Source organism: Vombatus ursinus, unplaced genomic scaffold (assembly GCF_900497805.2).
Source record: "Vombatus ursinus unplaced genomic scaffold, bare-nosed wombat genome assembly UNPS02014779.1, whole genome shotgun sequence".
Lineage (NCBI taxonomy): Eukaryota > Metazoa > Chordata > Mammalia > Diprotodontia > Vombatidae > Vombatus > Vombatus ursinus.
Window position 1 is genome coordinate 1,549,324 of NW_020954557.1, and position 12,600 is coordinate 1,561,923.

At 34.7% G+C, this 12,600-nt stretch overlaps 1 protein-coding gene across 9 annotated transcripts in view; it reads right to left on the bottom strand.

Annotated features, from left to right (window-relative positions):
- Positions 1-12,600, bottom strand: part of LOC114045738 (plakophilin-4) — a 235,076-nt gene that overhangs the window by 99,187 nt on the left and 123,289 nt on the right. Inside the window, exon 1 of one of the 9 annotated variants that reach the window (XM_027865908.1) lies at positions 12,040-12,061. The exons of the other annotated variants lie outside the window; for them this stretch is intronic. Coding sequence (XP_027721709.1) covers positions 12,040-12,042 — 3 coding nt within the window. The 5' untranslated portion in view covers positions 12,043-12,061. Of the gene's footprint in view, positions 1-12,039; positions 12,062-12,600 lie in introns of those variants that run through there. 9 annotated transcript variants of the gene reach the window in all.

A 12,600-nucleotide genomic window follows, 5' to 3' on the forward strand; every position in this document is an offset into this window, starting at 1 on the left:
CAACAACAACAACAACAACAACAACAACAACAACAACAACAACAACACCTGACCATGTTTTAAGGTACAGCCTTCATAGAAAAAAACAACAATAAAATCAGGAATGTTAGATATCTTTTATTGAACACAAAGCAATAAAATATTGTATCTGGTAAAGGCATGTTGAAAAAAGGATTAAAAATTGGAGAGTAAATGATGTAATCCAAAAAGAAATGGTGGATAAAAGAGCAAGCCACAGAAATAAAAGCTAATTGATTACAAAAATAACAATGAGATAACCTAGCAAATTTTCTGGGATGAAACCAAAATAGCCCCAGTGAAAAATTTATATCTCTAAACACTTTCATTAAGAAAAGAAACACCAGATTAATGAATTGGGCATGCAATTACAAAAAAAAAAAAACAACCCCAGAAAAACAAACATTTTTAAAAATAAGTAAACTAAACTATTAATTTGATTTAAAAGAGTAAAAACAAATGATCCGTATCAAAAATAAAAAAAGAATTCACAACAAATGAAGAAATAAAGGAATTAAAAAAAACTATTTTGCCCAACTAAATGCCAGTAAAACCAACAACATACACTAAGTGGATGAACATTTATAAAAACATAAACTATCCAGATTTTTAAAAATAGAAACTTTAATTCAAACTTAGAAAAAGAAATTATCCAATCATGAGCTCTCAAACAAAAACCTCTAAGACCAGATAGATTTACAAGCAAATTCTATCAAACAGCCAGAGAACAATTAATTCCAATATTACATAAAGTGTTTGCAAAAATAAAAATAGAAGGGTTTCTACCACATTCCTTTGATGATGAAAATACAGTTTTGCTGCCTAAGCCATGGTATGTCACAAGAGATAAGAAAACTATAGACAAATAACCCTAATGAATAGAGATGGAAAAAGTTCAAATTAAATATTAGAAGAGGCTATATCAACATATAATATATAAACACAGATTCTCACTATGACTAGGTTGGATTTACACCAATAATGTAGTGTTGGCTCAATATTAGAAAAACTATTAATGTGACAGACAAAATTTTAAAAACTCCCAACAAAAATCAAGTTTATATCAACAGCTGCAGAAATTTTAAAAGATAATACAATACCTATTTCTGTTAAAAGCATATAAATACCAGAACCTGATATATTTGCTAAGTAACATCTCCCTAAAGTATAGGGCCCACATAGTATTAGTGGAGATAAATTGAATGTCTTTCCAATAAGATCAGAGTAAAGAAAAGATGTCTATTATCATTAATCTTATTTTACACATGGCTAGAAAAGCTATAAGACAAGAAAAAGAAATCAATAGACAAAGGTTGTCAAAGAACAAACAAAATTATCACTTTTTGAAGAAGTGATGGTCTTGTGTGTGTTCAGTTGTTTTCAGTCCTGTTTGCCTCCTCCTGACCCCTTGCGCGGTTTTCTTGGCAAAGATACTGGAGTGATTTACCTTCTCCAGATCATTTGCAAGTGAAGAAATGGAGGCAAACAGGGTCAGATTACTTGTTCAGAGCAATATAACCACTAAGTATCTGAGGCCAGATTTGAACTCAGTAAGATGAGTCTTCTTGACTCCAGGCTAGGCACTCTATCCTCTGCACCATCTAGTTGCCCCAGTGATGGTCTATAGTGAAATATTTTCACCCAAGTGGGTCCTTTCCCTCTTTCTTTAATTTTTCTGGGACACAGGCTTAGTAATGTTATTGCTAGGTCAGAGGATATACATAGTTTAGTGACTTTTTGTGTGTACTCACAAATTCTATCTAGAATGGTTAAACCAATTCATTGTGCAAAAAATTCTGCCTGTCTGTTGACTAGTTCTTACATTATTGCCTTTTAATATGCTATAAAAGATTAATTACCAAAAAATTCAACATTAGCAACAACAATAAAGGAGTCATTTCCAATGGTTAAGCTGTCAAACCATATAAACAATTTTCAAAAGAATTAGGAACTACAATGTAAATGGTCTTTTAAAATCACTAAGAGAAATGCCATCAAATCAATTCCATGGTTTTACCACACACCCAGCAAATTGGAAGTAGATGACAAAAGATGGGAATAGTCAATATTGAAATGGAAAGATATACTAATACGTGGTTGGTGGAACCATTATTTGGTCTAACTATTTTGGAAAGTAATTTGGAACTTTGTTGCAAAAGAGATTAAAATACTCATACCCCTTTGACTGAGGAATCTCACTGCTACCACAAAAAGGCAAAAAAACTGAAAGAAAAGCCACACCTATATCCAATACTACTAGCAGCATAATTAGTATTATTTTTTGTAGTAGTAAAGAAACTGAATAGAATGATACTACCATGTAAGAACTGAATGAGAAATGCATAGGAAGAGTTACATGAACTAATAAGGAAATGAAGTAACAGAACCAGGAAAACAACATACACAATGACTAATGACATTATAAGAGTAACAAGAAACAAACTTGAATAGGATATCTAAAATGAATGTTTCCACTCTTTTCTCTCTAGCTTTTTATAACTACTCACTCCTGGTTCTTCTACTTGTCTATCACTTCCATCTCTGTCTTTGCTGGCTTTTCATTAACATCAGACCCAGACCTTGGTGTTTCTCCAGGGTTCTGCCTTAAGTCCTCATCTGGCCCCTGTACACTATTCTCACTGGGAGATCTCATTAGGTCCTTGGGTTTCAGAGTCATGAAAACCAAGAGACAAGGCAGTACCAAGAAAAAGAGCGTGATTAATAGGATCACTGACTGCAGAGAGATCAAGAAGGATAAAGACTGAGAAAAGGCCATTGTCTGTGGCAGTGAAGTGATAATTAGTTACTTTGGAAAGAGCAGTTTCAGTTGAATAATGAGGTCAGCAGTCAGTTAGTGGAAAGTTAAGAGGAGAGAGGAAAAGAAGCAGCAGCCTCTACTATTGATGGCCTTCTCAAGGAAGTTAGACATAAAAGGGAGAAGAGATATGGGATGATGGCTAACAGGGATGGATGGATCAAGTGAGGGTTTTTTAGAGGATAGGGGAGATATACGAAGCAGCCAAAAGAAAGCGAGGAATTAATGAGAGTATGATAGAGGGGGCAATCTTCTGAAGAAGAAGGGATGGAACGAGATTCAAATGTGCATGTGGATGGATTTGCCTTCATAAAGAGAAGGGCTGATTCTTTACATGAGACCTGGGAAAGAAGGAGAATTTTAAAAGATTTTTTACTGTAGTCCAGAGAGAGTAACCCAGTTAAAAAGATATTAAAGAATAAACACAAGTCTAAGGACTTTCTTACATTGTTTTATTTTTTTAAAACAAATAAGTTTCTATAGTATATTACTTTTTGTCTGATCACATAGGGAAAAACCTATAATAAAGCCCTATAATAAAAGTTTCTGGATACTTTTACAGTAAAATAGGAATACTAATGTTCATTAAATTACAGAAAATCTTTCTTAGGAAAATCCTTACATTAAGCATCTATCAAAATTACTTTACATTCTCTATATAGGTATGTATGTGTATACATATACACACATACATAAAAAAACTCAGCATAATGACATATTTTCTCTTCAGAAAGGTAAACTTATGGAGTACTTTGGAAGCCTTAAAAAATAGATTTTAACCTAATATTTTAGCCTTATAAAATTGAATTGGAAGGAACTTTAAAGATCATCTAGCCCCACCACTTCATTCCAAAGAAGAAGAAATTGAGGCCCAGAGTGGTTTGTGATTTTTTTAAGTTCATATAGATGAGCATTAGTAAACTGTTAAAAACTTATTGTTTACATTGTTGTCCTCACATGTAAACAGTTCCTCTATATTTTGGTCCTAGAATTCTGACAAATCATAACATAAATTTGATCACTATAAATCATGTTATACTTTTTCTCCAACGAGGAACATTAATTAGTGGCTGCATTCTTAAAAGACTTCTTCCTCCTTCATATCCTTCTTGCTCAGTTTATGTAAATCTACAAGTACAGCTGCTCAATATCAGACCAAAGCAATGCCACAAAGAAATAGGCATGATTAAAAACCCCTAGTTCATAATTCACTATCTTAGAGCCTATTTAATCTTTGTTAAATATGCCACAAGAGGGTTTTGATATTAATTGTAAAATAGTAAAAAAAAAAAAATTACTAGGTATTTTGCACCAAATCAAAGAAGTTTCAAAACATTTCTCAGAATTGCTAAATGGAGCACGACAGTATTTGGACTGTACACATTTGCTATTGCTTTCTTGAGATATTAAGTAGAGCAAGTAAAGGTGGAAACTGGCTGGCTGCCTTGCTTGGCAAATATGATGTACAGAACACAAGCTTTTTTTCTTTACAATGCCATAGCATCATTATTTTGAAGACCAATTGTCTCTATCAAGCAATGTAGGATGTGGGAAAATGGATGGAATAGATGCTGACTTGAAGACATAATCTACAAGTTAGTTTTTATTGCATAAATTACTAGTATTAGCTTGTTTTGTGGGGGAGGGGGTAGAAACGGGAAGGTAATCTGATATTCTCCCAAAAGCAGAATGCATATAAATTATTGCTAAATTGAAACTTTATGCTGTTCCTGGAGTCCTTTGAAGCTGGTTTAACTGCCGAACAAATCAATAATGATTCAGCAAATAATTCACTGTTTAGACCTGAAGGAGCCATAAAGATCATCTAAATAGCAAAAAGATACTTGGTGTCAGGACCACAGGTTTCAATGATAATTGCAGCTTTCATTTAAGCTCATTGAAGGGAAGTTGTCTTAGGTATCCCCACCAGGGCTTAACAAGGTGGTTTGCATAATTACATGTTCAATAAATGTCTACTAAATTGAACTGAATTTATCTGAAGATCTACTAATGATCAGGTCAATGAAGCTGATACAAAAATCATTTTATAATATTTATGAACTATTATATATTAATCATTAACTTTGCATTTATCAAGAAAGTACAAAAGCCAATAATGATTTTTCTAAATTGGAAACGTATTGATAAATAAATAGTTTAGTGCTATCCCCAAAGAGCTATAAAACTGTGCATACCCTTTGACCTAGCAATACCACTTCCAGGTCTACATCCCAAAGAGATCATAAAAACGGGGAAAAGACCCACATGTACTAAAATATTTACAGTTGTTCTTTTTGTGGTAGCAAAGAACTGAAAATTCAGGGGATGCCATCAATTGGCAAATGGCTGAACAAGCTGTGGTATATGAATGTAATGGAATACTATTGTGGTATAAGAAATGACAAGCAGGGGGCAGCTAGATGGCGCAGTGGATAGAGCACTCGCCCTGGATTCAGGAAGACGTGAGTTTAAATCTGGCCTCAGATACTTGACACTTACTAGCTGTGTGACCCTGGAGACATTTGACATTTATTAGTTGTGTGACCCTGGGCAAATCACTTCACCGCATTGCCTCGCTCCCCTCCCCCCAAAAAAATAAAATAAAAAGACTGTGAAATAACTCCCATGGGTAGTTACGTGGCACAGTGGATAGAGCTCCAGCCTTGGAGTCAGGAGGATCTAAGTTCAAACCCAGCCTCACACACTTGACACTTACTAACTGTGTGACCCTCGGCAAGTCACTTAACCCTGATTGCCTCACCAAAAAGAAAAAGAAAAAAAAAAAAAAGATGAGCAGGCAGACTTCAGAAAAACCTGGAAAGACATATGAACTGATGCTGAGTGAAATGACCAGGAGAATATTGTACATGATAACAGCCACATTGTGTGGTGACTGACTTTGATAGACTTAGCTCTTCTCATCAATGCAAGGATCTAAGACAACTCCAAAAGACTCATGATAGAAAATGCTATCCACATCCAGAAAAAGAACCATGAAGTTTGAATGCAGATGGAAGAAGACTATTTGCTCTCTTCTTCTTCTGTTGTTTTCTTTTATTATTTTTTGTTCTTTCTAGTTCTTTCAGAACTAGGAACTGAAGACATCATTTTGAGCTTTTCTACCTTTCAGTTTCCAAGCAAAATGCCAGGTTGTCTGGTTTGTGTTTTTTTTTTTTTTTCCTTTTGGAGGGGTGAGAAAGATGCAGTCCTTTATGGTACAAGTAAAATGTAGTAACAGAAGAGCAACACAATTAGGCATTATTTTAAAGACCAAATCCTACTGGAAAGACATTCATTTTTGGCTGGATGGGCATTAACTGTTAAAGTTCAATTAGATGTTACTGAGTATCAAATGTCATACAGTAGCACAATAAACTACTCAATTTAGAGCATAAAAAAGCTCTAGAAGTTCTAATAAGTTTCTTTATTTGTATAAAGGATCTGCCTTGTCAATGAGAAAATATATCTGAGAAAGGAGCTGATAATTTGTACAAATATTTCTGTATAAAAATGAACTGCAATGCAGCTACAGTTAGATTAAGATATTTAGTACAATCAAGTTCAGAGTTAATTATTCAGTTAAAGAACGTGTTGAGTCAAAATGGGTACCTGATTTAGATAGAATTTTTACAACCAGTGTCTCTGATAAAGATCTCATTTCTAAAATATATAGAGAACTGAGTCAAATTTATAAGAATACAAGTCATTTCCCAATTGATAACTGGTCAAAGGATATGAACAAGCAGTTTTCAGATGAAGAAATTAAAGCTATCTACAGTCATATGAAAAAATGCTCTAAATAACTATTGATTAGAGAAATGCAAATGAAAATGCCTTTGAGGTGCCACATCACACCTATCAGACTGGCTAACATGACAAAACAGGAAAATGATACATGTTGGAGAAGATATGGTAAAATTGGAACACTAAAGCATTGTGAGCAGAGTTGTGAACTGATCCAACCATTTCAGAGAGCAATTTGGAACTATGCCCAAAGGGCTATAAAATCATGTATACCCTTTAGCCCAGCAATACCACTTCTAGGTCTGTATCCCACAGAGATTACACAAATGGGAAAAGACCCCACATGTACAAAATAATTTACAGTAGCTCTTTTTGTGGCAGCCAAGAATTGGAAACCAATGGGATACCCATCAGTTGGGGAATGCCTGAACAAGTTGTGGTACATGAATGTAATGGAATACCATTGTGCGACAAGAAATGGTGAGCAGGAAGACTTCAGAAAAACCTGGAAAGGCTTATATGAACTAATGCTGACTGAACTGAGCAGAACCAGGAGAACATTATACACAGTAACAGCCACATTGTGTGATAACTAACTTTGACAGACTAATCTCTTCTTAGCAATGCAAGGATCTAAGACAACTCCAAAAGACTCATGATGAAAAATGTTGTCCACATCCAGAAAAAGAAGTATGGAGTCTGAATGCAGATTGAAGCATATTATTTGCTCTTGCTCTCTTTTTGTGGTTTCTCTCATTGGTTCAAGTTCTTCTTTACAACATTAATGTGAAAATAGATTTAATATGAATGTAAAAGTAGAGCTATTTCAAATTGCAAGCTGTCTCAGGGTGGGGAGAAGGGGTGGGATGGGGAGAAAATGTGAAACTTAAAATTTTATGGAAGTGAATGTTGAAAACTAAAAATAAATAAAATTTAAAAAGGGAACATGTTGAATTATCAAATAGGACATGCAAAGAACAGTTTTTTAATAAATATTTGATAACAGTAATGAGGCTCTTATTTGAAAATTGTGTTGGAAAATAAATTGATTCACTTAATAGATTCCATTGTAGAAATTTCCTCTGAAGTGTTACAGAATCTTTAAATAAAAAAAATACATCAAATGATGCATTCTAATGTGTCGTGTTGTTTTAATTAATTTTCTGCCTTAAATTGCTAAAAAAAAAAGCAATGGGAAAAAAGTCCCTTAGATATACTATGACTGTAAAGGAAAATATCTGAAAATTTCTTTACAAACTATAAGCATCAAAAAACTTCTGAAAGTGAAATACGAAAAAGTTTAAAAATACTATTTTATTTTCTCTCCCTATTAGTGTAACCAGAAACTTTGAGGGCAAAATCAAATACTAGTTTAAGCCCAAATATATACATACAAAATTTGAAAATTTCCAAGTGAATTGACAACTTAAGTAGTTAAAAATAACAAGCATTCTACAATAACATATAACTGGCCAGGTACATCAACACAAAAATAAAAGTAGCTTCTGAAGTCATGACTAACATAGCATTACATTTTTTACATAACATACAAAATTCTAAAATGGAAATTAAAGACAAATTCTTGGTGCTTAACTTAAAAAACTGTAAAACCCAACAATCCTTGAAAAATAAAACTCTCTTTTATTCCTTTAAGTCACCCCTCTTGCTGAAGCTCTTGTTAAACAAAAAGAACCATAACTTTCATGAAAGTCAGAAGAAGAACATCTTATGTCAACAAAATATGAATATCCAATTTCCCCTTTATTATTATTTATAATTAGTTAATAATGACCACTTACTATTTGTTAAAAATATGATTGCAATGACATAGGGACCTTTGTCTACTCATGCCGCCTGTTCTGAAACACCTAAAACTAAGTGACTTGCTCATGATCAGATAGCCAGTATATATCAGAGGTAGGACTTGAATCCAGGCCTTACTAACTCTAAGGTATTCTTTCTATCTACCACATCAGGATACCTATTCAAATTATTTGATGCTGGAGGAAAAACAAGTGTACAATGTCTTAATTAAAAAACAAACAAACAAACAAACTCTAAATCAAATAAAATCATATGAGTTTACATTATAGTGAAGCATTTTATAAATTATTTTACTACAAATTCAGTTAGTAAGCATTTATTTAATTACATATGTACTATCCTATGCCAAAGCCTGGGCATACAAAGAAAAATCAAAAATAGTTTCTACTCTCAAAGAATTTATACTCTAATGGGAGAGACCAACATGTAAATTAGATAGAACAAATAAGATCATCTTTGTAAAGCAGGTAGGTTATTCAAGGGACAGAATGCTGGGCCTAGGATTCCTAAGTTCAAATCTGACCTCAGATACTTACTAGATCCTGGGTAAATCACTTAACCTATTTGCCTCAGTTTCTTCATCTGTAAAATGAACTAGAGGCTCAGATTCTTATAATCTAGCCAATAACTCACTAACATTCAGACTCCTGCAGAGTCTGCCCAATATGACGGATGTTCTAATAAACCTTGTCTTTGACTGAAAAATAAAATAAAATAAAATAAAATGAGCTAGAGAAGGAAATGGCAAAACATTCCAGTATCCTTGCCAAGAAAATCCTAAATGGGGTCACAATGAGTTGGAAATAACTGAAACAACTATCACACATGCATTTTCTCAAGTTTATAATCTAATGGGGGATACAACGTATAAATTAGGTAGAACAAATGAGATCATCTTTGTAAAGTGCTTGGCAATGCCATATAGTAGGTATCATGTAAACAGCAGGTATCATATAAACGTTTATTTCCTCTCTGTTCCCCCCCAAATAAGATACAGAGTAGAAAAGGATGCCTTGGAGAGAAGGTTCTAGCAGCTGAGGGGGCCACGAAAGGCTTCCAGCAGAAGGTGGGGTCTGAGCTGAGTCTTTAAGAAAAGGCAGAGGTGAGGAAATTCAGTTCTAATGCTGATAAAAAATGTACTTGCAGTACGTACACACACACACACACACACACACACAATTATCATAAGTTACACTTTTACACTACTCAGGGATAGTTACATACATTTACTTTGTTGCCTAAATTTCTTGTGTGAAGAAGGGGAGTAATACAGAGGCTGAAAAGATATGCTGGACCAAGGTTGTGAAGAGCGTTAAGAACCAAAAGAGGAACCTGTATTTGATCCCAGAAGCAGTAGGAAATAAGTAGAGTTTATTAGGCAGGAAATGACATGGTCAGAGTCAGACCTGTGCTTTATAATTGTAACTGGTAGCTGTCAGACTGGAGAGGGTAAAGACTTGAGGCAAACAAAACAATTAGGAGGCGACGGCTCTCAAGGAGCTCACAGTCTAATGTGCAACACACAAATAATTATACACAAATAAGACATATATACAAGATAAATTGGAGATAATCTCAAAGGGTAGGTACTAGCATTCATGGGGAGAAATAAGGGATTCTCATAAAGATGAAATATTTTTAGCTGAGACCTGAAGGAAACCAAGGAAGCACGGAGGCCAAAAAAAAAAAAAAAAAAAAAAAAAAGAGGGAGAGTGTTCCAGGCAGTGAAAACCAATGAAAATACTTGGTGCAGTAAGATGAAGTATAGTGTTCGATGAGTAAAGATGCTGGTGATCCTTGATCTCAAAGTATATTGAGGGGAATAAGGTAGGAGATGTCAAAAAATGAGGAAGGAGCCAGGATAGAAAGGGCTTTGAAAGTCAAACAAAGTATTTTATGTTTGATACTGGAGGTAATAGGGAACCAATCAAATTTCCTGAATAAGGGATGATATGGTGAGATCTATGTTTTACTAAGATCAATTTGACAGCTGAGTGGAGGATGGATCGCAGTGGGAAGAGATGCAAAGGCAGGTAGATCAATCGGAAGCCTACTAGAATAGTCCAAGTGTGAGGTGATTAGGGCTTGAACTAGGGTGGCTGCAATATCAAAAGAAAGAAGGGAGTATAAATGAGAGATATTTCAACGGTAGAAAAGAAAGGTATTAACAAATGATTGGATGGGAAAGTTGAGAGAAAGTGAAGAGTTAAGGATGAAGCCTATGTTGTAAACCTAGGTGACTGGGAGGCTGGTGATACTCTCAACAGTAATTGGGAAGTTAAGAAGAAGGAGGTGGTGGGTGGGGAGATAATAATAATAAGTTCAGTTTTGAGCACATTGAGTTTAAGATGTTTACAAGACATCCAGTTTAATTTGTCTGTTGGAATTGGAGATTTCAGACAAAAAGTCAGAAAGAGGAGAAGGCTGGACAAGTAGATCTAAGATTCATCAGCATAGAGATGATAACTGAATTCATGAGTTGATGAGATCACCAAATAAAATACAATGTACATAGAGAAAAGAATTGAAGGCCAGGACAGTGCTTTGAGGAAACCTGAATGTTACTGAGTATGACAAGTATGAAGATCCAGAAAAGGATCTGAGAGGCAGTCAGATAGGTAGAAGAACAAGGATAGAGTAATTTCATAGAAAACTAGGGAGAAGAGAGTATAAAGGAAAAGTGTCAAAGGATGCAGAGAGGTCAAGAAGAATGAGGACTGAGAAAAGACTATTAGATCTGGCAGCCAAAAGGTCATTAATGACTTTGGGGAAAGCAGTTTTAGTTGAGTGATGAGGTCAGAGGCCAGACAGTAAAAGAATTAAGAAGAAAGTGAGAGGAAAGAGAACCTTTCTAACAGCCTTCTCACAGAAAATAGTCATAAAAAAGAGGAGAGATATAGCTAGCTGGGATGGATGAATCAAGTGAGTTTTTTTCTGATGATGAGGGAGACATGGACATGTTTTGTGTGCAGTAGGAAAGCAATCAGTAGAAAGCGAGAGACTTTTGAATACAAGTGAGAGAGTGGGGATGATAGGCAATCTATTGGAGAAGATAAGATGGAATGGGAATCACTTGTGCTAATTTAGAGGGGTTTGCCTTGGCAAGGAGAAGGGTTATTTCTTCACGTGAGATGGGAGATGGCAGAGATAGTGGCAGACAGTACCTGGGAAATGTGAGATAAAGAATAGGGCAGAACAGGGAGATGCTGGTGATAGTGGATCAGTTAAGGGAGGTGAAGAAAGGACTGCCCTGCTGCAATGAGAGCCAGCAGAGATTACATAACATAAATCTGTAGTGATCTATTAAGCACAGTTTCTCCAGCTTCTTTTGGTACCATGGGAACAGAAATGAAGGGAGTTGATGGTGGGAATGATCTAAGGCTGCTGAGGCTTGGCAGGAAAAGACTGATGATAGGAAATTATTAAGTGATAATAATCCCAATTATAACTGAAAAGGTATACTATCTCATCTTTAAAATTTGACGTATTTTAACTAGACATTCATAATCTGCATTAGTGGAGGAAACAGTAACATGGATGAAATCACATCTCTTTTGACAAAGGATGTTTAAATAAAATAGAAATATCAATATTTTAGTAGCAGTTGTGTAGGGGTGTAGGTAAAGGACATGATTTACCATTTTCTTAGCAGGATGTATGCTGTTGGTTCACAAAGTAACGACCATTCCAGACTACTACACGCCTAGTTGGAGTTAATTCAAGCACAGCAACATTTTCACTGAAAATCTGAATCCATTTCCAGTAGTCCTACATGTTTGCATCCATGAATGATGATCATGTCCAGAAACTGGCTGTTCCTCTGTTATATCGCTGTACCTAATTCATGTGACAACATTTTCATGAATAAAAATATTATTTTAATCAGTGTGACTATTCCTTATGTTTTTCTCTTTCATTTTAGGTCCACATTCATTACAGATACCAAGGGCATTAAGATTTATTTAGGATATTATCATATCTGCATAGTGAAAAATTTCATTAGAGAAACAGAGATCATAATCTCTTAATAACAAAACAGTGAGACAGAGTTTTCTAGTGCCTAAGCACCTGCACATCAAATGATATGTGCACCTATTTAGTAAGTTGCCATGTAAATATGCACATAGTTCAGTGGTTTACCATGGCATGATAATCTCTTACTTAAATGTACAACATGTAAATTTGAAAACCTTGATAGT